Source organism: Amborella trichopoda, chromosome 7, assembly GCF_054954075.1.
Source record: "Amborella trichopoda isolate Santa Cruz 75 chromosome 7, AtrichopodaSantaCruz75HAP2 v2.0, whole genome shotgun sequence".
In the NCBI taxonomy this organism is placed as follows: domain Eukaryota; kingdom Viridiplantae; phylum Streptophyta; class Magnoliopsida; order Amborellales; family Amborellaceae; genus Amborella; species Amborella trichopoda.
In genome coordinates, this window is record NC_142342.1 from 16406432 (window position 1) to 16433344 (window position 26913).

Here is a 26913-nt window from a genome sequence, read left to right on the forward strand (position 1 = left end):
AGGGTCTTCACTACCTTCTTTCAAAGGTTCTTCGTCATGCGATTCTTCGGAAGAGGAGGTGCCAGAGACGGCTAGATCCTTGAGGGAACAAGTTGAGGCCAAAGGGGTTGAGGCCATGGGAGCCTCAGAGGCCAAACAGAGGACAGTAGACTGAGATGAGGCCTTCGATGAAAGAGAATCCAAAGCCTTCTCCAAGGACCCTTCGTAACTATCTAGATTCAAAAGGGGATCACTGAGTTCAGGGTAGTCTAAAATGGAAGAAGGAGATGAGGTGACTCCTGCTGGATGGAGTGCTGGAAAGAATAAGGAGAGCAGGGAGGGGGAAGGGGAGGGGGGAGAGGGGGACCAGGGGTAGAGGCAAAAGGTAAGGATGAAAGCGAGAGGGCAGAGGGTAGAAACGGAACCAGAGAGGGATTGAATAAGAGTCGTAAGGGACGTAGGTTAGACAGAGGTGAGACTGGAAAGAGGAGTAAGTGGACATGGCAAAGGGAAAGGACGGGGGCCAGACAACCTGGAGGGTTTGTAAGCGACGAACATGGACTAAGTGAGGGATAAAAGTGATATGGGGGGTGAGCAGGTCCGAAAGGAAAGCTGGGTCAGGGGGGGAAGGGTCCATGGAGAGAGCTGCAACAATACCCAGAGGGACCAAATCTTTGGGAAGAAAAGGGTTGATGGGCTTCAGGCCGAGGGAAAACAGATCTTCAGGAGAGAGAGGCCAAAAAGAGAAAAAGAAGAGATGAGGGGGAGGAGGGCTAAGGGGGGGAAAGAAGGGGAGGAGGGGTCCACTCAAAGAGAGCGAAGGCTAATGGGGAGGAGGGCTCTGTTCATTAGGGACTCCAGGAGCTCGAGCAAGAGGGAGGGAGGAAGGAGGTGAGAGTGAGAGGAGATGGGAGGAAGAGGAAGGCGGCAAATGGGAAGCGCTGCCCGACGGATTCATGGACGTGTGTCCAGGGGGTGAAGAATCCTCCGGCACGAGGCGTAAGCCTGCAAAGGGGAGGACAGCGAGGGCAGCGAAAGGTGCACAGGAGAGGACGACTGGGCAGCAGTGGGCGCCTGCGTCAGAGAAGAGGAGGAGGGGGTTACCTGATCAGTCGCCAGGTGGTCGAGGGTAGGCGAAGAGGTGGGCCACATGGAGGGCAGCGAAGGAGAGAGAGAGGACGACTGTGCAGCAAAGAGCGGCTGCGACAGAGAAGAGGAGGTGGGGGCTATCTTATCAACTGCCGGGTAGGCGGGGGTAGGTGAAAAGGTGGGCCACGTGGTGGACAGTGAAGGAGAGAGAGAGGCGAGAGGCAGAGTAGAGAGAGAGACAGGCTGGATGGTTCTGCGGGCCACAGCTAGCGGGTCGGGTACCGGGGGGACCCCTATTGGGAAGTCAGAAGGGCTGGGTATGTCTGAAGGGTCGGGCATGTCCTTGAAGTGGGAAATAGGGGGGGGGGGGGGGGGGGGGGAGGGTTAGTGTCCACAAGCACTTCTTTCCCAGGTCGATGCATATCAGAGTGGAAGTCTACGTAATCAGGCCTGAGTGTAGCTCCCTGAATCTGAACCGTCGGGATAGGGTTCTGAGACAGATCTAACCACCTAGAATAGGGTTTGAGCCTTTGCTGGCCCGGGTTAGGGGGATGTCTCAAGGGCCTACGACTGTTACGCTTTCTTCTTGCTACCACTGTCCAGGACGAAGGGTTTTTCAACCTCAAAATAATATGTTCATGCCGCAAGAGCCTGGGGAAGGGGGGCAAGGCAGTGACCAAGAGGTAGAGACCGGGAAGAACAAACCATTAGCTTCAAGCCACATCAATTGGGGGATCCATTGGGGGTCAAGGACTTCCAAAAGCAGGCGAATGGATCTCAAGGGAAGTGATTCAATGGAGATCCAATAAATGCAGATGAGGGACCCACAAGCAGCCGCTAATCTCTTGAAGGTTTCGGGTGACCAAGCATGGAGGGGGATATGGGAGAGGGTGAGCCATACCACTTTTTCTTGAAGGATCCAATTTCTAGGGACCAAGGCCGTAGAGAGAAGGAACCCCTTTGAAGAAAAGCGCTACTGATTTTTGTAAGGCAAGTTGGGCACCAGAAGAGGAAGGGAAGGAGAACAGAACCTCGCCAATGGAGAGGCGGCTACAAATGATGTTAGGCTCCTGCCAGAGGCCTTTGGCTCATTTCTCTAAACCTGTTAGGCCTTTGGACCATATCCTTCAGATCTCCTGATGAAGACTTGGAAGGGTAAGCGTCGCCATTTCAAAAAATGGGCCAAAAAGCAAGGGGTATGACCAAAAGGACGTGATTGGAAGTAGTCTGAAAAGATATGGGGACCTTGGCCTCACTGAGGATATGGCCTTTAATAGAGCAGAATGGCAGACAAGGATTCGTGTAGCCGACCCCAATTCATTGAGGAAAAGGCTATAACGATGATGATGATACTCGGGATTAAGGTCCTAAAAGATCAAATATCTTCTTTTGTTCCACCTTGTCTCTATGCTCTTTTGCACAATGGGAGCAGTTTATGTGTGATTCCGCTCATCCCCAATACCTCTTAATGCAGCATAATAGTGCAGTCTTTTTTGTACTTCCTGACCGTCAATCTTAACTACCTTCTTGCCTCTACTCCTATTATTACTAAATTTGTATTCAATATGCTTTGTCTTAGTCCGTCTTATTTTAAAACCTTTGGATTCTAGAGCAAATTCAATATTTTGGGAGGGGGAGGCAGACCCTAACCATCACTTGGAACGATTTTTTTCTCCTCTTCAACATGAAGGACCTCGTCGAAAGATTATGGCTTTATCAGTTGAAGAACCTAAGAGATCAGCACTAAGTTCCTACTCTTTTAATAATCATGATGGTGGCCTTAGTGGTGGTCGAGGTGGAGGTCATAGTGTAACCACAGAGGCTTCACAACTGATGAGAAAGATAAGTTAAAATGTACTCACTATAGGAAATTTCGGCACACCAAGGAAACATATTGGGATCTTAATGGACACTAAACGGATTACATATAGGGTTGGTGTGACTAATGAGAAGACTACCATGCCTCGACAATAAGATTTTACTGGTCATCGTAGCCATGACTACTTTCCTTCCTTACTTGAGGATGATTTTGTGACCATCTTCAAACAAGAACTTCTTGATCTTAAGTAGCATGCCTCCACTCATGATCTGGAGCCCTCTTCTTTTCCTCCAAGACCCATCTTGCTCAATCAGATATATCTACATCTGCACACCATGTTTCTATGACTGCTCAGGCTCCTAAGATTATTGATTTAGGAGCTATTGAACATATGACATGTATGTCTAATCTCTTTTCTATACATTTCACCTATTCAAACCATATGAAAAGATTGTTGATGGATCCCTTGTACCCATTAATGGGAAAGGGATTGTACCAATAACTTCCTCCATAAATTTGGCATCCAATTTGGGTGTTCCCAAATAATCTGATAATTTCCTATTTGTTAGTAATCTTACAAAAAATTTGAACTATTGTGCAATCATTTTCCCATCTTATTTTGTCTTTAGGGACTTGGTGACGGGGAAGATTATCGGGCATGGTCGTGAGGATAGAGGATTGTACGTTCTAGAGACATCACTGTCTTGTCAAGTATTACTAATAAAGTATAGGTGTACTTGTGGCACATCCATCCTGGTCATGCTCCTCTATCCATTTTGCATTCCTTGTCTCTTAAACATTTTTCCTTGTTGAGTCAAGTTCAATTACAATGTGAGGTTTGTCAGTTACCAAACTACCAAACCATTGTAAAACATCTCTTCCTATCAATAATAAAACAATTATTCTCGCTTCTCTATTATACATTTTGATGTATGGGACCTTCTTCAGTTGTATCTCTTTTTGGTTTTCGTTTTTTTTTATTGCTCTTGTGGATGATTGCACCGGACAAACCACACTTTACATAATGAGACAACGATAAAGTTGCAACTCTTTCTCAAGTTTTTCATAAAATGATCAGAACACTATGATGCAAGTATTGAAGTTCTCCATTCTAACAATGGTAGTAAATATGTCTCCAAGGATCTCAAAAATTATTTGAGAGATTAGGGTATAAGGTTTTAGACGACATGTCTGAAAGATGTAGCTATGTAGGATTCTCAAAGTATAAATTAAAAAAAAAAAACATGTTTTCTTTTATTAACAACCGGGTGATTGTGATTCTACTTAGAATTGCCAAATGAGTGATGTAAAACTGAAAAATAAATAAATAAATACCAACTATAATCTAGGATCTCACTCGTCCTGCCTTAAAACATAGGACTTTATTGATAAAAACAGAATTACAATTTCAATTCTAAATGAAATAGGAATCCTAATTCAAATAGAAATCTTAATCCAAATAGTAATGCTAATGCAAATAGTAATCTAACTCAAATAGAACTCAAGAACAATAAAAGAACTATTGGGAAGCAACTTACTGAATTGTGCCTAGGATTACCCTCGTAGAACTTAGCATACGCCGCACGCGATCACCGAATTGATGGTGCACTTATCCTTAGATCCTATTTGAGTCCTTCAATATGGGAAGCACCTCGGCAATACCCTCTAACTAACTCTAACCCAGGCTAATAGCATGTGCTAAGAACCCAAGGTTTATTTTCAACCTTTTAAATCTTGGGGGGGAATGCACAATGTGGCATACCTAAACAAACTGGAGTAGGTGTGCCCTCTCTTAAGCAGCCTAAGTGGGACAGGCCACCTCCTTATGGTCAAGTCTAGGGGGGCGTGCTACCCTAGAGAGAGACACTAGAGAGAAAGAGAGAGAGGGCATGGAAGAGAGAGAGAGAGAGAGAGAGAGAGAGAGATAGTGGCTAGCAACTCAACTCAGGTGAATGACGTGGGAGGCTGCGTTTAGATAGGACCTCGTGGCCTGAGGTGTGAAAACTTCTATTAGGACTAAAATTTGACCTTAAGAATCTCCTAATCTGTGAGGTTAAGAGAGAATTAAATCTGAGTCATCCATTCTCTAAATCAGCCATCATGATTAAGGAGGAATTCTGAACCCTTATCCCTCAGATCCTTGACACATTCACTTCTAGTCCAACTAGGATTAAATCTCCCGAAATCCAATTTTAACTTAGAGTCTACTCTCATAAGAGCCAAAATACTCAGAAGACATAATACAAACTACGATTTCAAAATTATAACAAAACAAATCTTTCCAAAATATTCTCCCTAACTCATCAAATATAATTGAATAGGAGAGAGAGGAGTGAGGCATCCCTCCTATGTGGGGGTGTGGACCTTGTGGCCCCATGTCCCACACCATGTGGTCCACTCACGTGTGGGGGATGGGGCCCTGCCCCCTCCCCCCCCTCCTCCCACACTAAAAACAAGCCCAAGCAGGGAATTAAATATCAAATATGCCCTTGTGGGGGTTTTAATCAAATAAATTCAATTTTAAATTTCTAAAATATCTTTAAAAATCACATGGCCATAAATAAATTTGGAAAATATATTTCGAAGGTTCAAAAAATCACAACCGCATTCAGGAAGAAACATTATATAAAAGAACACATGACATATGCATAGAGAGAGCTCCCCCTTGCACTATGTGTAAATTGACTTGCTCTTTGGGGGGAACCTGTAATCCATATATTGGGACTATGGTTCCATTGTTTATTAGCAAACTTTGATGGGCCAACCGTGAGCCCCAGCACTTAACTATAGGTCATGGGCCACGTCAAGTTAGTTTGAGAAGACAGTTGTGCATCATGGATCCTAACAAGGGTGGGGTGCCTTGATATTCATTTGTTTTTTACCCATTAGGTACCTATCCCCTTCTAAGTTGTATTTCTATGTGTTTTTTACCTTTTGTGGAACTCCAAAAATATTATTTTCAACTAAAAATGTCTTATTGTGGATTTTCAGAATTTTAAAAACGAGTTTTAAATGTGTAAAAACCCTAAAAGGGTATTTCTATAATTGTTAAATAATAAGGGCATTTTGGAAAATTTGTTTTATGTGGTGGGACCCATGTGGGGGGCTATGGGCCCAGCGCCACACATGTGGAGCCACTAGAGGGTATTATGTGGGGCCTACTTGGGCTGCAGCCCCCTCTTTGTGGGACACCCAAATATTTCCCATTTATATGGGATTTATTTGTGGGGTAATATTTTATAAAATGTTTCTTTTAGGTGAAAATTATCGTAAAATATTATCTTTGTGAAAATTATTTAAGATTTTTTTGGGGGGGATCTAGGTTATCTTTAATCATATTTTAAATTATTTGAATTCTTAATTATTTCTTGGTGGGAAAATAGTATTCCTAGATTATTTTAGATAATTCTAGCAGATAAATTTGACTGATCAAAATTCTAGATAGAATAGAAGTGGATATGGGTCAAATCTCGGGGGAAAAGGTTCCTACAAATTCACTTAAGATAGCTGATCTTAGAGATGGACAGCTTAGATTACATCTTATCTCTCACCTCACATATCACCTAATATATCTTAGAAAATGTTGAACTCCTAATATGCATGGGACTCCTAGCCCTAGGGGCCTATAAATAGACAGGATCTCCCCCTCTTCTAATACATCAGATCTCTATCCCCTCTCTCACTCTCCATACCATACTCTCTCTATCTTATCTCTCTAGCTTCCCTCTCGTCTCTCTATACAATGTGGCATGTCACCCCCATAAGTGTTGGGGTGGCACACACCTCAAACAAGAGATAAGGAAGGGAGCACGCCTAGCCCTCTTGGTTTAGCTTTAGGGGAGATACCAATTATGGTATGCCCCAAGGATAAAAGATTATTCTTAGTGAAACCCAAATTGTGACCTTAGCTCTCTTGCCCCATAAATTTCAGAAAGGGAGTTCCAGATGTGCTTCTCATATTCAGATTGGTGGATTCGGCAGGTTTAGTGATCAGGTGTGGAGTGTGCTAAACCCTAAGGGGGGTAACCCTCGGCAAAAGTCAGTATGTTTTCCCAAATTTAATTCTTATTTACAGTTGTTTTTGTTAATTTATTTCCTAAACTTGTTAAGTTTTATTTAGTTTGAGTAAAGTTTATTTTTTGTAGTAAGATAAAAAAAAATTCTAAACTGTAGTAGACCTATTTTATTGTAATTGTGGCCCTTGTAAGTAGAATTTCCAGCAATTAATAAAAGAAAAGAAAGAAATTTTTGAATTTACAGCATGGAATTCTACACTGCTACTTCTTTCAGGGATTATAATACCCATAGTGTGTCTTGATGATATTGTAGTAACAAGAGATAGCATAGCAGATATTGAAGATGTTAAATTTTATCTCAGAAAAGTGTTTGATATTAAGGATTTACATCCTCTAAAATACTTCCTAGGTATTGAAGTGGTAAGATTATAGTTGTTGGAAACGTTTGTGATTCTGAATCATTTCTGGAATCGGAATCGCGTGTATCAAAAGTTTCAGAATCTAGGAATCGTTGTCCGTACGATTCGGATTTAAGAAAATTGATTCTCACTATTTTAGAATCGCCATTCAAAAAATTACGAATTGCGTTTCCCGTTTGCAAGAATCAATGTCCCTTCATATTCGAATTGTGTTTTATACCTATATGGAATCATACATAACCCCACTTGTTTAGGTGGTTGCTGGAATCGTAATTCCTAAAAATATGAAATCTTGATTCCTAAAAATAAGGAATCGTGACTCCTAAAATTCTAGAATCGTTGAACCCGTCAACTTGGAATCAACATTCTCACCATTCCGGAATCATGATTCTTCTCATATTGGAATCAAGATTCTCCCCTTACTAAAATTTCGAACGAATTCCCTCCGATATATGAGAGAAGTATCCAAAAAATATATAAATTTACCCATTACTACAAGATTGAATTTTGGTCTGTATATACTTAGTCCAAGACCCCAATTACTAATGCCAACCTTTATATCTTTGTGGACAATCCCACACAATGGACTCAGTCTACTGATAACCCTATTATGCCTACAAGGTCTGGAACTAATCTACGATATAGAAGGAGTGAAAACAAGGGCAAGCTCCCTTTATCTCCTTTCCTTGAATTATAAAATAACTATATGACATAGTAATTCTTATTTGTTAAATGTAGTTTTGAGTCTTTTGACTTTTGAAAATTGAGTTATTCAATTTTTAGTCAATTTTTCTGATATTTAATGATTAATTTAACCTAAAACACCACACAGGGAACTTCGCTCATATCCTTATTGTCTTCTTATTTTACTGAAAGAAAAGCATATTTATCCTCTTATTCAACTTGAAGAAATGACGGTGCCGATCATATATTAAACATTATTACATAAGTAGTTTAGTACCCACACCATTTACCAAACTTTATTAAATTTGAAGTAACATATTTTTTTAGCATTATTTATTCTTGGTTAGAGTTCTTAAATAGTAACATGGAATGAAAGATGGAAATTATCAAGTTTTCATATATCTATCGATCTACACTATTTTTTAAGCTTTAAACTTTATAAATAAAGATGAAAATATAATTTAAGACTATCACAAATATTTTCAGTATTGAAACCACATTTCTAGGCACTATTTGAAGGTAGGCTCTAATTTGATTATTTAGAGCCTAGGCTTTATGTAAACCGCACCTATTACTCATATTTTAAATTTTGATTTTATTGTCGTGTGCAACAACTTCAAATTCTCTCACGCTCTCATACATGTCGCGCTAACTCATGATTGAGCATACATCGAAGGGTTTATGCTCTCCCTATGCTGACATTGCTTCCTGACAACATGGATTCGCAATTCCTTAATACTTTGAATCAACGTTTAGCATAAGTAGAATCGCATCATGGATTCACAATTCCAAAAAAATTGGAATCAACGTTTCTCACAAGCAGAATCGCATTCTTGTGTAGCTAAGAATCACAAAGTCCTCGATATGGCTTCTTGATTCTAGTAATCCAGGAATCGAGATTTCTAAACTAGGTGGAATCGCATTCTGCAAAAAATGGAAACGTGATTTCTTTCTTTTAGAATCGACTTTCTCTCGGGAAAACACCGAATCGAGATTCTGAAACGGAAGTGCTACCCTCATAGGCGATTCGGGTAACTATAAGTAAGATCACATAAGGGAATTGCAATTAGAGGAAGTATGTGCAGGATATATTAAAACAAACTTGAATATAGGGAGAAAAACCGATGGATACACTAATGGAAACCAGTCGTAGGTTTCATGATTAGATGAGCAAGTTACTAAAGGATCCTAGCCAATATCAGAGGATATTCTTTATAATTACATAACTAAATATTTTTTTATGCCCTTAGTGTAGTTAATATATTTACGCATGCCCCTCAAAAACCTCATTTATATGTTGTGTATTGTATCCTGAGGCATCTCAAATCATCTCCTGGAAGAGGATTGTTGTTTACAAATCATGGTCATATGGGTGTCGCAATTTATATTTATGCATATTATTGACAATTCATTGAAGGTGAAACACAGGTTATTGTACCTTTGTTGGTGGGAATCTGGTTTCATAGAACAGTAAAAAACAAAATCTATGAGCCACATCAAGTGTTGAAACAGATAGAGGGCATTGCACATGAAGCAAGTGAAGTTATTAGGGTGAAAACTATACTGGCTGATCTGGGAGTTAGAGTTTAGCTACCTATGAACCTTAACTGTGACAATGAAGTAGCCATTCACATCGCTAAGAATCATGTATTCCATGAGAGAACGAAGCATATTGAGATAGATTGTCATTTCAAAAGGGAAATGCTTGCAGCTAGAATTATTTGTACTCCTCATGTGGAATCAAGAGATCAGTTAGCAGATATCTTTACTAAAGTTGTTTCCCATGATAGACTGAAAGATATAGTTGTCAAGCTACGCATGAATGAGACGTATGCTCTAACTTGAGGGCAAGTGTTGAAAGTACAGTTGTAAGTTAGGAATATGGATTGAATAATTCAGTTTGCAAGGTTAAGAGTGGGTTATAAACTCATTCAAGGGCATTTTTGAACTTTTTTATCCCTAATATAAAAACATGCGACTGACAACAAGAGGAGGTCACATCATTTCTCTCTCCCACTTTATTTCATGCAACTCTCTTTAATCTCTCTCTCAATATCGCAGACCTCTCTCCCCCTCTCATGCATCTATCTCTCTTCTTCCTCTTCATTCTCTCTCTCTATTTCTCTTCCTTCATCAGGTAGTTGCTGTTTAGAGAAGATATACATCCTTCAACTCTAGAGAAGGAGGCATCTAGTACAACAGCATAGAAAAGGTAAATTCCTTCTTGGGTCCACAGCGGAGCAGATTTCCCGACCATATTTTACAGAAGAAACGCAGGGGGCAATGATTCAATTGAATGATATATCTAAAAGTTAAAAATGAAAAACATAAAGAAGAAAAGACAAAAGAGGCACATATGATTCTACCATGAAAAACACACACTAAGGCAATGCCCTAACTCTTGTATCATAACATACATAACGCTACATCTTGAGTAAGACAGATTTGCCCTGATACATTACAGCAAACATTCTAACACTGCCCCTCAAGTAATACAGCATGTTTGAACATGTACAACTTGTTCTTTAAGACCTCCTGTCTATCTTTTGCAAGCCTTTTTATGAAGATATCAGTTATTTGATTTTTGGTCCCAATAAAGCGAGCATGTATCTCCTCAACTTTAAATTTTTAAAATGATAATCTATCGGATTGTGTTTAGCACAATAATCAAATATTGGATTTACTGAAATTGCAAGAGCACTCTTGTTGTTACAGTAAACTGCCGACTTGCATAATTTTGTTCCAACAAAAGAATATTTCATATCCATGAAATCTTAGAAACTATACCTGCAAGTGCTCGATACTCAGCCTCAGTACCGGACCTTACAATAGTTTTTTTGTTTATTGCTCCTAAATGAAATTAGATTTCTACCATAAAAGACACAATAACCTGAAACTGATTTTTTGGAATCTGGATCTCCAGCCCAATCTGCATCACAGTGCCCAATTATAGAAGTAATACTCAATTTATTCACATTGCTTCTCTCATAGAGCAGCCCATGATTGATTGTTCCTTTTACATGTCTGATTACTCTCTTCAACACTTCCATGTGAGCGTTAGCACGAGAATGCATAAATTGACAAACTTGGTTAACAGCATATGATATATCACGCTTGGTGAGAGTAAGACACTGTAAAGCCCCTATTAAACTTATGTATCTCTTTGGATTACCTAAAGGTTTTTCTTTAGATATCTGTAGTCTTTAATTCAAAGTAGCTAGTGTACAATATGGCCTGCAATCACTCATATTTGCCTTTTCAAGAAGGTCTAGGGCGTATTTTGTTGAGACAACCAAATTTGATTCTCATTTCGATATACTTCAATCCCCAAGAAGTATCTCAACTAACCAAAATCCTTCATAATAAATCTATCATGCAAAAATTTCTTGACACCATCAATCAGGTCTATTGAACTCTCAGTAATTATAATGTCATCAACATTAAGTAGGATGATAATAACACCTTCCTTGTTGTAACAAATAAACCATGAATGATCTAATGCTGCCTCGATAGTACCCTTTTCTTTTAACTCATTTTGAAAAAATTGAAACCACGTACTTGTAGCTTGTTCTAACCCACATGTAGATCTTTTCAGCCGGCAAATATGAGCTTCTAGATTCGCTTCATAGAAACCTGGTGGTTCTTCCTAATAGAACCTCTTCAACCAACTTTCCATGCAAAAAGGAATTCTTAACATCCAACTGAAGCGAGACCAACTATAGGCTAAAGCAAGGGAAATAGCCACACAAACTGTCACTGTCTCAACAACAGCACTAAATGTTTCATCATAATGAAGTCCATGTTGCCCTTATTGCAACCAGCTAAACTTTTCCACACTGCCATCTGACTTGTACTTCATTCTAAAAACCCGCTTGCAGTCCACTACATTTTTATCTGCATGTCTAGCAACCATCTCCCAAGCCTGATTTATGTAGAGAGCCTTAAGCTTTTCTGTCGTAGTCTCGATCCACAGCCGACCTTTTCTTGCCTCAAGATAAGTTCTTGGCTCTTTGATTTTGACAATTTCACACACAACAACTTGTAAAGCATGAATGAAGGTGCCATAATTACAATCAAGTGGGTTCTTTGTTCTGGTAGACCTGTGGGGGTTTTTAGTGGTCTCTTGAATTTCAACTGGCCCATCTTCTTGCCATCCTTCATATCTTCTTCTCTGATACACTATAATATCCTTGGCTGATTTATGAGGGCCTTCAATTTTATGGGAGTCTTCATTTGGACTCTCTTCTTACTGCCCTTCATGGCTTCTTCGATATGTATTATAATATCCTTGGCTCAATTTTATTAGAGCCTTCAATTTTGATCCTGGTCCATATATTCCTCGCGCTCTTCCTTAGGTCTTGGAGAAGTTTCATGAATTATCTCCCTCTCAAGACTATGCGGCTCACCACTTTTATCAACATCTCTACCAACAAAAAATAATCTCATTTACAACTTGATTCATGGGCTGACTATGAATTTCATGAGGCACCGGCACCTCCCTGCCTCTTGTCACGTACATCTAACTTCGGGGATAAATTATTTCTCTACCTCTTGTCAACATGAACATAGGCATAACATTCAAACGAGCACCACGTGGAATGATCAGGGTCCTTCCCAAGTAGAACTTGGTAAAGTGATTTTCCATGCAGAACATCTGTAAGTAACCTATTCATGAGATAAACTGTTGTATGAAATTACTTTGTCCATAAAAATTTAGGAATTCTACTTATAAACATCATGGACAATGCAACTTCATTGATATGCCTATGTTTTCTCTCTGCTACTCCATTTTGCTCATGTGTCTACATATGATATTTGTTGTTTCACTCCATTAGTTTTTAGATGGGTTCTAAAGCTATGGAATGAAAACGCTCCCCCTCCATCACTAGAAAAGTATACTATAAGTTTTTGGAGGATTTCTTCAATAAGGATTTGAATTTCAACAAAGATTTTATATTTCTAGTCATGATAATACATCCGAGAACATAAAAAATCAAGAACAAATTTAAAAATCTAGTTACACCAATGAAAGTGGTTTACGAGTTCTTAAACACAAATTACTTAAATTGAGAACAAAAAAATAAAAATAAAAAATTAAGAAATCATAGAAGCAGCATGGATAATTTATAGAACATAAAGAAGCAATGAGGTAAGGTCATACGTTTGCTCATCAACGATAACATAGGTAAATGAGGAATTCCCACTCTCAGAAACCTGCAAATACAGTGAACATGTCAAGAGTAAGAGAGAACAAGAAAAGGCTGAGAAGTGAGAAGCTGCTAAATGATATACAATAGGATCAAAGGATGTGAATCTACAATTTTATCCATGTCGACAGTGTATTTTTTTTTTTGATCATTTTTTGAAACCATGGCTACGAGGGCACTCGTGCATGAGAGCAAAAGACTCCATAGTTTGAGATGAACTTCCTTTCACTTTAATTGAGTTTTGAGCTGATCAACAAGGTAGCATAATTATAGTCAGTTAAGAAACTTCTTTCCCAACAGTATAAATTCAAGATTCAAGCAAAGTAAGTGCAACGCAGATCATTATGTAACATCAAGAGCAAATACATAGACATTCAAGAGGGAACTGACAAACTCGCTCGATGGTTAATGAAAGAAGTGCCCATGTAGAATTCAAGGCAATAAATCAAAAATTTTCTCCATAACTTTTTATTAATATATCTGAATTCTACTTGACAAGTGCCACAATACACTGCCTTACGTAAGTAGACAAACCCTAAATACAACTTAGGACCTTAATTTTTACTGCCAAATCGAATAAACACAATCCAGGAATGAAAAACAATTTTTCATTAACAGTTTAATACAAATAATATTCCTGAAAATTCCAAAAAATAAGCGAATAATGACTGAAAAATGTAACAAACCGCGGGGAAGACTCACTCGAACTTGCCTAGGGTGACCCCCATTAGACTTAGTATACCCCACACCCGAAGTCCCAACCGATAGCACACTCTGATTCTACTGGCTTTGCTATATTTTCTGACCTAGGAAGCTTCCTTAGGTAATACCAAACAAACTAGGGTTTCTTATGAGAGCATAACACTATTGTGGTCACTATAACCCTACGGGAACTCTTAGGACATGCCATAAGACACCTCCCTATTTTCTAGGGCTGCCCTCTTAAAAACCCTAACTAGGGTCGTGCTTGCCACCCTTTAGCCTTATCGGGGGCTGACGCGCCACCTAGAGAGAGGATAGAGAGAGTAGGGCAATAAGGAGAGAGAGAATAGAGAGAGAGAGAAAGAAAGAGAGAATAAGGTGTGTCTAGAATGAGGGGAGGTCTCCTCTCAAGGGATGCTAGATATGCCAACTAATTATGACTCACCATAACAAATAGAAATTCAAGAAATCTCTGAGATGAGATAAATAAATCTGAGTCATCCATCCCATAAATCAGCCATCATGATTTAAAGAAGAATATTAGGAACCTTGTCCCTCGAATCTTTGACCCATATCCACTTCTACTCAAACTAAGATAAGACCAAGAACATTCTAGAATTTCCTTTGTCTCTAAGAAAATTATAGAAAGTCAATAAAGACAAAAGATTTAGTCCAAACAAAATATTTACAACTCCCAAAAATAAGGACATAATCTTTTTCAAAAAAAGATTATCTTAACTAACTTAAATAAACAACTTTTAATAAAATTGTAAATAAAATAGAGAGGAGGGGGGTGTGCCGCCACATGAGTAAAGTGTGGACCCCCCCAAGGTTCCATCCATGTGGTGTGGCACGCATGTGGGGCTGGATCCAAGGACCCCACTTGTGCCCCTCCACACTGTTACAATTTCGTAAATGCCTTTTTTGATGAATTTGCAGCTGAGATTAATTCTAAAAATCCTGAAAAAAATTCTAAAATTCGCAAAAATATTTTTTGCACTGAAAATGAAATATCTAAAAGTGGATTGGAACCAATGGGTCAAGATAAGCGACTGTCAACACACTCCACCTAACCTAGTAACCGTGATTCTCAACTATCTTTCCAAACCAACCCAAGAAGACTCATCACCCACAGTCTCATGCAAGGGCTCATGAATGACATGTCAATTTTGGCTAATAAATAATGGAACCACAATCCTCGAATGTGGAATATATTCCGCCCTCCACCCCCATCCTCCCTCTTAAGAGCAAGTCACGTGCAAATATCATTATAGTGCAAGGGGGTTCTCTCTGCACAACATGTACACATATCCTATTTCAAGGTTGCTTCCTGATAATGCAGTTGTCATGTGTGAAAATTTATTGAGGATTCAGCCCTCTCTCACACAGGACTACATCCACACACAGGAGACTACATAGCTCTCCAAGCCTATGTTCTATTCATGTGCATCTCTCCGGCCACAATAAGAGATGACTCTCTGTAAACCCTCAAGGATAGTGCTATATGCCCAAGGGTAACGGTTTTAAACATGACCATGGTCCTAGACTACCAAACCCTAGTTCAGTCAACCATCACATACACTCCCACTGAAGTGTATAATCCACAATAAATGATTTTTACATGCTCTCATAGGCTTCAAAGACCACAAAACCCCAACAGTAAATACGTTGATGATTGCATCATAGCATCTAATGTTTGAATCATATTGCTGACCTACCCAAAACAAGTAGATTACTACAAAACTACAAGAAGCTAAAGAGAGTTCCTAGCATGCATCTCACAATTTTGGAGAAAGAAGAAGTTATTGTTCCAAACACCTTTCCATTATGCTAATGTATGTCCGCAGCTATGGAATGATGCAGGACATGGTAATTCATACTTTTTATTTCTTCATTTATTCAAGAATGCATTTTTAGGATTTATTAGGTTTTAATTTTTATTTTATAAGTATTATAGGGATATTGTGGATATCCATCACCACCTTATTAGTAAGGAGTTGGCCAAAGATTCATACCCATATCTATATATTTTGTGCTCAACATCTTCAAAAGTCACCTCACTTGTAACTAATATGACTACTTTATGTTTGGGTAGCTTCGTATCATGTAGATATTTATGACTCATGTTGTACTAAGCAAATGTTTCTGATACCCAGATATTGAAGGAAGTTAAAGTGATAGGGGACTACATCTACGTTATGGATTAATCACCCATATGACTCATGCCTACCAGGCTCATGTGATACACACGGCTCGTGCTCAAAATGGCTCATGTCACACAGTACACAAAACCCCATGAACTCTACAGAAAATCTTTGAGATCCATACTAAAAAATATTTTCATCTCAAAAGGACTTGGGTCTATATTCTACGTGATGAAATATCTTCCCACAACCATAAATTCCATTTGGCATGATTTACAAATTCTTCTCCTTCGGTTGTTGCTTTTTGTTTGTTCAAGGATTGGAAAGAGGGCGGATTTAATTTCTCGCCTTCCTTTTGCACGATTTCAGTATTTAGCAATTTACTTCTTTTTTGTTAAAAAAATACAAAACACTAAATAAGAAAGTTTATAAAAAAAATACAAAAGACCAAATAAGAAAGTTAATAAAATATTACTTTCTCACTTAATAAACTTACATATTTTTTAATATATTTTGGAATATTATATATATATAGATATATATCTATATAGATATATATATATATATATATATATATATAGGAAAAGATCATGCTAGCCCATGGGCTGATGGAATAGTTCCAAATTGTTTATGGGCTGATGTGATGGTCACAACCTCATTTCGTAATATAATTTTAATATTTTTTCTACAAATCCAAATCACATGAAATTTGAGGCGTTCATTCTTCCAATCAAGGCACACCTAATAAATCGCTTGCCCTTGCTTTAGCTCTAGCTTCGGGGAAACAGTTCTAGTGTGTGCGTCGCTTCACTTGTTATGCTAAGAGAATCTGGTTTCTATGTGTTAGCCATACAAACAAAGAGCAGTGAACGTAAGCTCTACTCTAGCTTGCCCACTTCGCTCGCTTTTGTTATTAAAAAATTATTTCGCAAAACAATAAATTGATTTCAGGGGTATTTTGGTTAATTTATTTTTTACGAATTATTTTTTGATATTTTTATTAGATTTTCCTATTTTTAAAGAATAGACGTTCAAATTTTTAAGTGATTTGGATTTGTAGAAAAAAAAAAAAAAAATTCAAATACGAAATGCAATCGTGACCATTGGATCAGCCCAGATTCAATCTAGGCCATTGGGTTTACACTGTAGCAGTCAGCTAGTGGGCTAACTTCAGATTCTCCATATATATATATATATATATATATATATATATATATATATATATATATATATATATATATATATATATATATATATATATATATCATAGCCATTTCCCAATTAATTGGGGTCGGCTACACGAATCCTAGTTCGCCATTCTGCTCTATTTAAGGCCATACACTCAGTAAAGCCATAAGTCCCCATATCTTTACGGACTACTTCCAACTATGTCCTTTTGGGCCTATCTCTTGCTCTTTTCAATCCTTCCACTGGAACTAATTCGCACCTTCTAACAAGTATTGTATTGAGTCGATGCCACACATGGCCAACCTACCTAAGTCCACTCTCTCTCATCTTATCGCCTATTAGTGCCACATCTAAACTTTTTCGAATAGATTCATTCGAATTCTATCCCTTTTTGTCTTACCACTCATCCATCTCAACATCTTCATCTCCGCTACACTAATTTTATGGGTATATTGTTTTATATCCGCCCAACATTCTGCCCCATAAAGCACAGCTAGTCTCACAGTTGTCCTATAGAACTTACCATTCAGCTTCATTGGTATACTGCAAATCTCCGCTTCGCCCACCCAACTCTAATTCTATGTGTGATATCTTCCTCAATCTCTCCATTTTTCTAAATTATTGACCCAAGGTATCGAAAGTGGGGTCCTTTTTGTACTTCTTGACTGTCAATCTTAATTACTTCCTCGTCTCTGCTCCTATTAGTACTAAACATGCATTCCATATACTCTGTCTTAGTTCGGCTAACTTTAAAACCTTTGGATTCTAGAGCATCGCTCCAAAGTTCTAGCTTTGTGTTGACATCGTTTCCGACCTCCTCGATCAAAACTATGTCATCTGCGAACAGCATGCACCATGGTACCTCATCCTGCAAGTGCCTAGTTAAGTCGTCCATAACTAAGATAAAGAAGCACAGGCTCAATGCTGACCCTTCATGTAGACCTGTTGTCACTGAAAACTCACTCGACTCTCCACTAATTGTTTGCACACTAGTTAGCGCTCTATCGTACATATCTCTCACCAAGTTGATGTATTGTCTGGAAATTCGTTTCTTTTTCAATACCCTCCAAATCAAATCTCAACATCCTCTATCATAAGCTTTCTCTTGGTCAATAAACACCACGTGGAGGTCTTTTCCCTTCGCTCTAAACTTCTCAATCAGTTACCTAAGTAGGAAAATAGCCTCGGTTGTTAACCTTCCTGGCATAAAACCAAATTGGTTTTCAGATGCACTCGTTTCATGCCTTAGTTGTTGCTCAATCACTCTCTCCCAAAGCTTCATAGCACGGCTCATAAGCTTGATCTCTCAATAGTACATTTATATATATATATATATATATATATATATATATATATATATATATATATATAAGGTTGGTGACAACACTTATCTTGTAGAGAAAGAGTAGAGAGATTTATAGAAGACAACTTTAAAGTTAAACCCAACCAAGGCCATTAAGTACTAAAGTAAACATTTGGCAACTATTAGAATAATGAGAAATGACAAAATGGGCTCATCACCTATGGAAAGATAAACACCATTATGACAGCTAACGCTCAAGTATGCAGCTGCTACATGGTTTTCCTCTCCAATGATATGAGAAGACAGACCAACCTATTGAATTCAAGACAGATAGGATTACCGAGAATCAAATAAGCAATCAAGGAATCAATACGCAGGACTTTAGAGTTTCAACCAAACACTGTGAATAAGATTCAGCGACGATCGCCTAATTCCCATCTATAGGAAGAGATGCCATCTGGGATACCCTTCGCCCAATGTGCATTAGATTTTCCATTGTTTTTTCCTAAGCTATGGTATTATTAAAAGTGGAACAAAGTGCACCAAAAAGGCATAGGTCATGAAGACAAGAAGGTGGACTCCCTGTGATAGTCCCAACCACGTATACAAGCACCATATCCTGGAGCATGCCACTATTAGCTAATCTATCTACTATAGCATTAGCATCTAATGTAGGGAGAAAATAATAAACAGAATAAAAAAATAAAATTAAAAAGGCTGGAAGATTATACCCTCTTTGGATCTACAACGAAGTCCATCCCAAGATCTTTTCACAAGATTAAAACACGTTTTTTATTATTCAATAACCATCTCTACCAAGAAGGGACATCTTCCTTTTACATACAAACTAAAAGGAATAACCAATAAATAAATAAGTAAAACAGAAAATCAAACTCTCTCTCTCTCTCTTATCTCTTAAAAACAAGTTTAGCATATCCTAACCACCATGCTAATCCCCCGTATCCATCTTTTGTTTAAAAAACAAAAAACTAAACTTCCAATTCTACCCCTTAAATCTCTACAACTAAAAAAGACAAGAATAACCCTAAAGAAATCTAAAAATCCAAGAAATATATTTTCTAAGGGGTGCAGTTGGCATACGGACGCCTCCGAAGGGTGTAGAGGTACGGTGCCCTTCAAAATTTATCATGGTATATAATTTTGATGTAAAATGTTATTAGGATTATCTCAAAATCTATTTTTATCTCTAATTATAAAATTTTAAATTTCAAAAAATGGTCAACATCAAGTAGATCTATAAACATATGAAAATCTGAAAAATGGACGGTGTAGATAATTTGCTGTAAAATGCACTATTTCTGAGACTTAAAATCTCTTTATTTTTCATAGTCATACATCTCGATGTCGAGGTGATCAATCAAAGGGTTTTTCAACATTAAAACCACCTTTTCCAATAGATTTTTTAGGGGCATCCGTAGTTCTACAGTATAAGGTAGCATCATTATATAAACTTTTTCCTTTTCTAAGCCCTAGAAAAAAATAAAAACTAAAAAATTTATATCCTTCAGAGGCCAATCGAATAATTGGTGATGTAATCCCACCATTCTTCTCGGTACTTTGTCTTAAATAAATCAATCATCAAATACTTTACGTGCAACTTGAAGTAGAACATTGGGATATGGAGCTTAATCTTGATTTCTGCTTCAAACTCATAGGGTTGGATTTCAAATACTACATCACGCATGTCTTCTACTTCATAATTGATTTTCAAAATTTCTTGCGCTTTTGGGTTATTGACATCATTGTTTGCATTGAGATCTACGTCTTCATGTTCTTGTTCTACTTCTTGTAATATACAACATCAACCTTGTAGATATTGTGGTATTACTCTGCAAAGGTTTTCCCTGGTCACTGAAATTGTTGATTCAATCGCTCAAGTATTTGATCAAATCAATCCAAACGCTCCATATGATATATGGATCTTTGATATCAAGTCTCTGACACCAACTAATGCGGGGAGAAAATAACAAACAGAATAAAAAAATAAAGTTAAAAAGATTTAGATATTATACCCGCCTTCTAGGGCTGCAAAGCAGTCCATCCCAAGATCTTTTCACAAGATCAAAACACTTTTTTTATTCTCCAATAACTATATCTACAAAGGAGGGACATCTTCTTTTTAAATATAAATTAAAAAGAATAATAAATAAAAATAGAAAACTAAAGACTCTCTCTCTACCTTATCTATTAAAAACAAGTCTAACATATCCTAACCAACCCAACCATGCTAATCCTTATACATACCCATCTTTTCAAATAAATAACTAAACTAAACTTCCAATTCTACCCCTTAAATCTCTACAACTAAAAAAGACCCTAAAGAAACTAAAAATCCAAATAACATATTTTCTAAGTCCTAGATAAATATAAAAATTAAAAATTATTTTTTTGTTTGCATCACCATCCCTATGGACATGACAAAGAAATACATCTACATCAAAAAAGGAACTTGTTTTTCTTTCTACAGCCATTGAAAATTGCAATGTATGCGCTTAAACATGTTATGACTTCGTGTGCATCTAAAAAGAATGCCAGCAAGTATCATAAGCTCTCTATACTGCTTACTATGTACAAAATCAAGGACATATACATACATATATATCATGTAATATACCAATAAGCTAGACATATAACGTTGTGCAATTCATTAAATACATATGTATCATGTAATATACCAATAAGCTAGAAATATAACTTTGTGCAACTCTTTAATATTTTTTAAACCTCTTAAGGAGAAAGCAAAAGTAAATTGGAAAATTCAACTAGTTGACTTCCCAAAATGATCGCCAATGTAGTCTAGCGCAAGGCAGACAACTATGTCCCGTTCAACATTTTAAACATTGCTTTTCATGGCATCAAAAAATTTATTAAGTACATAAATCACTACATTAACACAGAATGCAACTGAAGAGGAAAGCACATCAATATGAGGAGTACCACAATATATGAGGTGTCAATACCATCAGCTTCTAGTTCAGCCAAAATTCGTTGCCCTTGAGCATCATTTGCAACCTGATGATAATAAATAAAAAATGAGTAAAATTCCATAACTCTATGGTCAAAACTTCACAAGAAACAAGGAATTCAACAAGTAGAATATCTAGCATTGAAAAATAACAAGTAGAATCCAAGAATGGTGATCAAAAATATATTTCATGATTAACGAAACGAGTATAAATCCATTAGGCCTTTCCAAAAGTATAAATTGAGAAAATTATCAGGGCTAGGTAATTCCAAAAATTTAGACATACGAGCATCAGTAACACACTAAAGCTAGGAGCTCTTCCTCTTTATGGTTTAGTTTCAATTCAAAGAAGTGATAACAAATTCGCCAGGTCGACTTGAGAATCACCTGATCCAACCTGCACTAGGACCATGGCAATTCCAGAGGAGACTACACATGCAAAATGGGGTTGCAGAGTGTAGATTCCTACTCATTAAGGAAACCACTCATGCATTACTTCTGCAGTCTGATGTCCCAGCAAACTTGTGGGCAGAAGTTGCTATGCTTGTATCTGATTAACAGAATTACTCCTGAAGTTCTTGCTGATAAGTCTCCTTTTGAATGTCCAATAAATCAACATCAGATTATTCTATAATTCATGTCTTTGTATGTGTTTATTTTTTGCTGTTGAATAATTCACAGAAAAAAAAAAAAAAATTCAAAGCTTGCTCTATTTAATGTGTTCTTCTGGAGTATGGCACTACTCAAAAAGGTTATCATCACTATGATCCAAAAGCTGATAAACTATATATATCAAAGCATAAACCATATATATATATATATATATATATATATATATATATATATATATATATATATATATATATATTTATATCAAGGCATATTTCTTTCTTTGAAGGGACATCCTGTATTGATGAGTCAAAAATCACCAAACTTGAATCCTTTATCTATTTACCTCAGTTTCCAATGATAGCCACATCTCCAGAATCTAGTCTTTCATATAAATCTCATGTTTGGCGGAACAAAGCCTCAGTTGTCTCTTCAAACACTACAAGTGACAAGCTCCTGGCAGCCCTATTGACCAGGAATACGACGTACTTGGTGCCTAATTCTAATCCTACTTTTCCCATGTCTGATAGAGTTTATGCGACACCTGTCCAATATGGTTTTACTATTGTATTTTCCAATCACTCTACTTTAGTCACCCGTCTCTCCTATGTCGCTAAGTCATGCAGCTACAAGGAAACAGTCAATCATGCCTGTTGGGTATCTGTTATGCATGAAGAGATACATCTCCCTTGAACAAAATGGCATCTGGGAAATGGTTGCACTTCCTGCAGGACCGGTTCCCATTTGGTGCAAATGGATCTACAAGGTTAAAACTATAGTTACCAAAATCGCTCACCCAAGGTTGTCATTCCAACTCGGAATCCCGATTCTGCAATTCCAACAAGGAATCTTCACGAAATCCATTTTCATGAAGTCAGGAATGTTGATTCATTATTTTAGGAATCTCGAGTCCAACACTTATAAAACCACGTTTCCAATATTTATTGATTCTCCATCACACAATTGTTGAATCTCGATTCTACATTTGTTAAATTAGGATTCCACATATAATGATACTCAATTCGATTATTTTCGAATCCAGATTCCTAACCATCACATAAAGCGGTTTGTAGATGCAAGAAATAACGGATTAATCAAACATCGAATCTTTCTTCTACCATTATAGAATATCAATTTGATTTTTTTGGAATCGTAATACCAGAAAATCAAGTACTAATGTTCTAGGTGCACAAATCTATACCTTATGGACTAATTCAAATATTCATCGATTTTGATTTGTGTTATTTGGAAACTGGGATGGAGACAGTTGTCTCCCATAGTTCAAATGTGCTCCCATAGTTCAAAATCTTTATCACTCGCTATCTATGTCTATGCTTGATGTTTAGATTTGCAATGATTCTACAATGCGAATGTAAGCAAAATAAGAAAATAACAATTCAAAGAGCATCATGTCCAAGATCATGAAGGCTTGCTATTTCTTAACAATAATTAGAATAGAGATTTAGTTTTGATTCGGATTATATTTCTAATAGTGTTATCACTGGCTCAAATCATGTTTCTAATAATGCTAGGATTATCTGCCTTTTTTAAAAATATAACTGGTAAAGAGTACATTCAAATAGGACTACAATACAGACAACACCATGACATAGACAAAATCCTTTTTTAAACTATAATAATGAAATAAAAATCACATGTTAAAAATACATGAGATAATATTTGCATCTTTTGTAGACAAGTTCCCTAGTGGTGCACGAGTATCTATTAATTGACCTTGCTTCTAATGTTGTGTTTGAGGCTCAATAATCAATACTCATATCTACATAACACTTCTTTAAGTCGTAGAGACCTCAGATCTGATTACTTGACGAGGTTCTACGTTATTAAGGTGCAAGATATCATTGTTGTAGGTTCTACGTTATATGGGTCGATTCTAGGTACGTTAGAAACTCAATTCCAAAGAGGTCGGAATCTCAATTCGATATATGTAGGGGTCTTAATTCCATTTGGGTCGAATCTCAATATCTATAAAGTAGGAATCTCGTTTCCAATGATTCCCCTTGTACGGATGTCGATTTCGAAAATCATAATCTTCTAGCCAGCAGTGATTCCGCAATTCCAATTACTAAAAGATTCAAAATCTCAAGCGTTTCCAATAACTATGCTTAAAACCCTATCTAATGGGCACTATTACCTAGTATAAGACTGGACTTTTGGCTGCAAGAATATCATGTAGACAACAACGAGACACTTGTTATTATTGTTGTTGGGGTGTTGTGGCCTTTCAAGCCCATGAGAGCATGTAAATAATGAATTATAATGGATGATACACTTCAGTGGGGGTGTGTGTTAGTTGATTGAACTAAGATTAGGCACTTTATGGCCCTAGTCATTCCCAAACCTTTTCCCTTAAGCATGTGGCACTATAGTTAATGGTTTCCAGAGGGTCATCCTTTGTCAAGGTCGTAGGGATGCCCAGGGATGGTTTGTAGGCCAAGAGAGCTTCTCGATCTCATCTGCGTAAATGTAGACCTATGAGAGTGAGGGCAAAATCCTCAATAAACTTCCGTAAGGCAATTACATATGACAGCTGCAACCCTGCAAAGGGATATGTGTACATGTGCACAGAGAGAGTCCCCATTGCACTATAGTGATGTGCATATGACTTGCTCTTGGGGGGGGGGGGGGGGTGGGCTATAATCTACATTATGAGAATGTCATTTCACTATATTGGTCAGCTTTGCCGAGCCAATCATGAAACCCTACACAAGATTGCTGGTCATGAGTCTCATTGGGTTGGTTTGAAAAAATAATCGAGGATCGCAATTATTGGGTCAATTAGAGTGCCTTGACCGTCATTTCCTGACCATTGGTACCAATCCACTTTCGGAAATTTTAATTTCAGAATAAGAAATGATTCTATGATTTTTAGATATTTTTTAGCAGTTTTTAAAATCATTTTCAAAAATTCAAAACAACCCTTAAAAGAGCATTTTTTAAATTCAAAAACTTCCAAGACCCACATGGGGGCCTAAAGCCCAATCCCACATGGGTGTGGGACGTGGGACCTATATGGCATTGCCGAAAATCCCCTGTTGAGGTCGGAGATGCTCAAGGATAGTGTAGGCCATGAGACTATATGGTCTCCTGCAAGCAGTGTTCAAAAACTCCTAGGTCCCGGCTTGTGGATCCAACACCGTGACGCCCCCCCCCCCCCCCCCCCTTCACACTGTAGGGTCTCTTATGCTCGTGTAGCAGGCCCCTGTAACCTGGCCTCTTCATCCCCCCCTCCTTCCCTGAAGTTGTATCCCTCCTCTCCCCATGTACCGTCTCCCCCTCCGCTCTCCCCGTTGTGCCCTCTTTTGCCTTCTCCCTTCTCTCCCTCCTCTCCCTTCTGTATTTCTATCCCGACTGATGAGGTTAAGAAGGCCAAAACCAAGCTCCTTGTGTCACTGGTTGGCAACTTCCATCCTGCTTGCTCCGACATCAGGGGGATCAAAACGGCTCCCCAGAAACTCTGAGGAACGCCTGAACTTGCTTGCAACCTGCTTTCTAGCGGAGACACCCTCTTTTCTTTTCCCTCTCCGCATTGTGCTCATCTAGCCCTTCAGGATCCTTGTCCCTTCAGCTTCCTTGGTGCTTGCTGTTCCCTTAGACCTTGGTCACAGCTCGAAGGATCTTTTAAGAAACAAAGGGTTTGGATTACCTTTCAGCATATTCCTCTTCAAGCCTGGTTTCCCGAAACCTTTTGAAGCTTAGCGTCTGGATGCGGCTCCCTGGAATCTATTCATTGGATCTTTGTTGAAACCCTACCCAAAGGTGCTATTACGGTTCTGGTGGAACTATTGGACCCTCCCCAAGTCCATCTGACTGAAGGTTTGTGACCTCGTCTACCCTATCCCGCTTTCCTGTTCTTTGGCTTCTCCCCCTTCCCCTTTCTTTCTGCACAACTCCTCCCCTCCTAAAACCCCCTTAGCTCAGCAGGCCTTATGGACTAGGGTCGCTAAGAAAGACTGCCGGCACAAGAGACGTCGTCGACCCCTTGATCTAGCCGGAAGGGGAGACGGGCCTCTGTACCAAGTTCCCCCTTACCCCTCGTCCCCGCCTTCTAATCTTGACCCGCTGTTGGCCTCTCCAATCACCCTGATTCAACCCTTGGTAGCCTCCCTCCACCGTGACCGCTGCACTGGCAAGGAGGTCCAACAGGATTTGAGCTTTTGTCCCGACCCGACTCCTTCTTTCTCTAAACCCCTTCCACCACCAGCCACCCCTCAGCTTGTTGTTTCCTCTTCTCCTGACACGTGCCTCTTCTCAGTGGCTCATCTCCTTGCTTCCGACGGGTGCCCTCCTGCAGCGTCTCCTTCGCGTGCCATGTACCTCCCATCAGGGCCCCCTTCCTTAGACGTGTGCCTCTCTTCGATGGCTGATTCTATGGACACGTGCCCACCCCCACTCTCTCGATCTGCTGTGGCGTGCTTTCCTTCGGCAGCCTCCTCGTCGGCTGGGTGTACCTCTGTAGTAGGCACGTCTGTGTACCATCCTGACCACATGTCGCTCGACGCATGCCCTCTCCCCTGTACCTCTTTGGCACCCTTGTCAGCTCCTTCCATATCCCTTGGAGGCTCGCCGATGGTCTCTACGGCTCCTACGCCGCCCTTTCCTCCAGTTCCCTCTTGCCAAGTGCTTCCCCAGCCGGCCACCCGCTGTCTCGGCCTTCCCCTCCCCTCTTCCTATACCTCCTCGTCTACCTCGCTCTCTTTCTCATTGTCTTCGGCCCGAGTTCATGTCTCTTGTGTGGAAGCTCGGT

General features: G+C 38.7%; 1 protein-coding gene across 21 annotated transcripts in view; it reads right to left on the bottom strand.

The window, feature by feature from the left end:
• Positions 1–26913, bottom strand: part of LOC18425999 (pfkB-like carbohydrate kinase family protein) — a 52135-nt gene that overhangs the window by 12781 nt on the left and 12441 nt on the right. For 9 of the 21 annotated variants that reach the window (XM_088872507.1, XM_011622052.3, XM_088872506.1 and 6 more), the window contains 2 exons: positions 21509–21583; positions 13168–13220 (listed from right to left, as the gene is read on the bottom strand). In XM_088872507.1, the coding sequence (XP_088728633.1) occupies positions 13168–13220; positions 21509–21583 (128 nt within the window). Of the gene's footprint in view, positions 1–13167; positions 13221–13324; positions 13460–21508; positions 21584–26913 lie in introns of all 21 variants that reach the window. The other 12 variants (XM_088872508.1, XM_088872518.1, XM_088872513.1 and 9 more) reach the window with 3 other exon arrangements.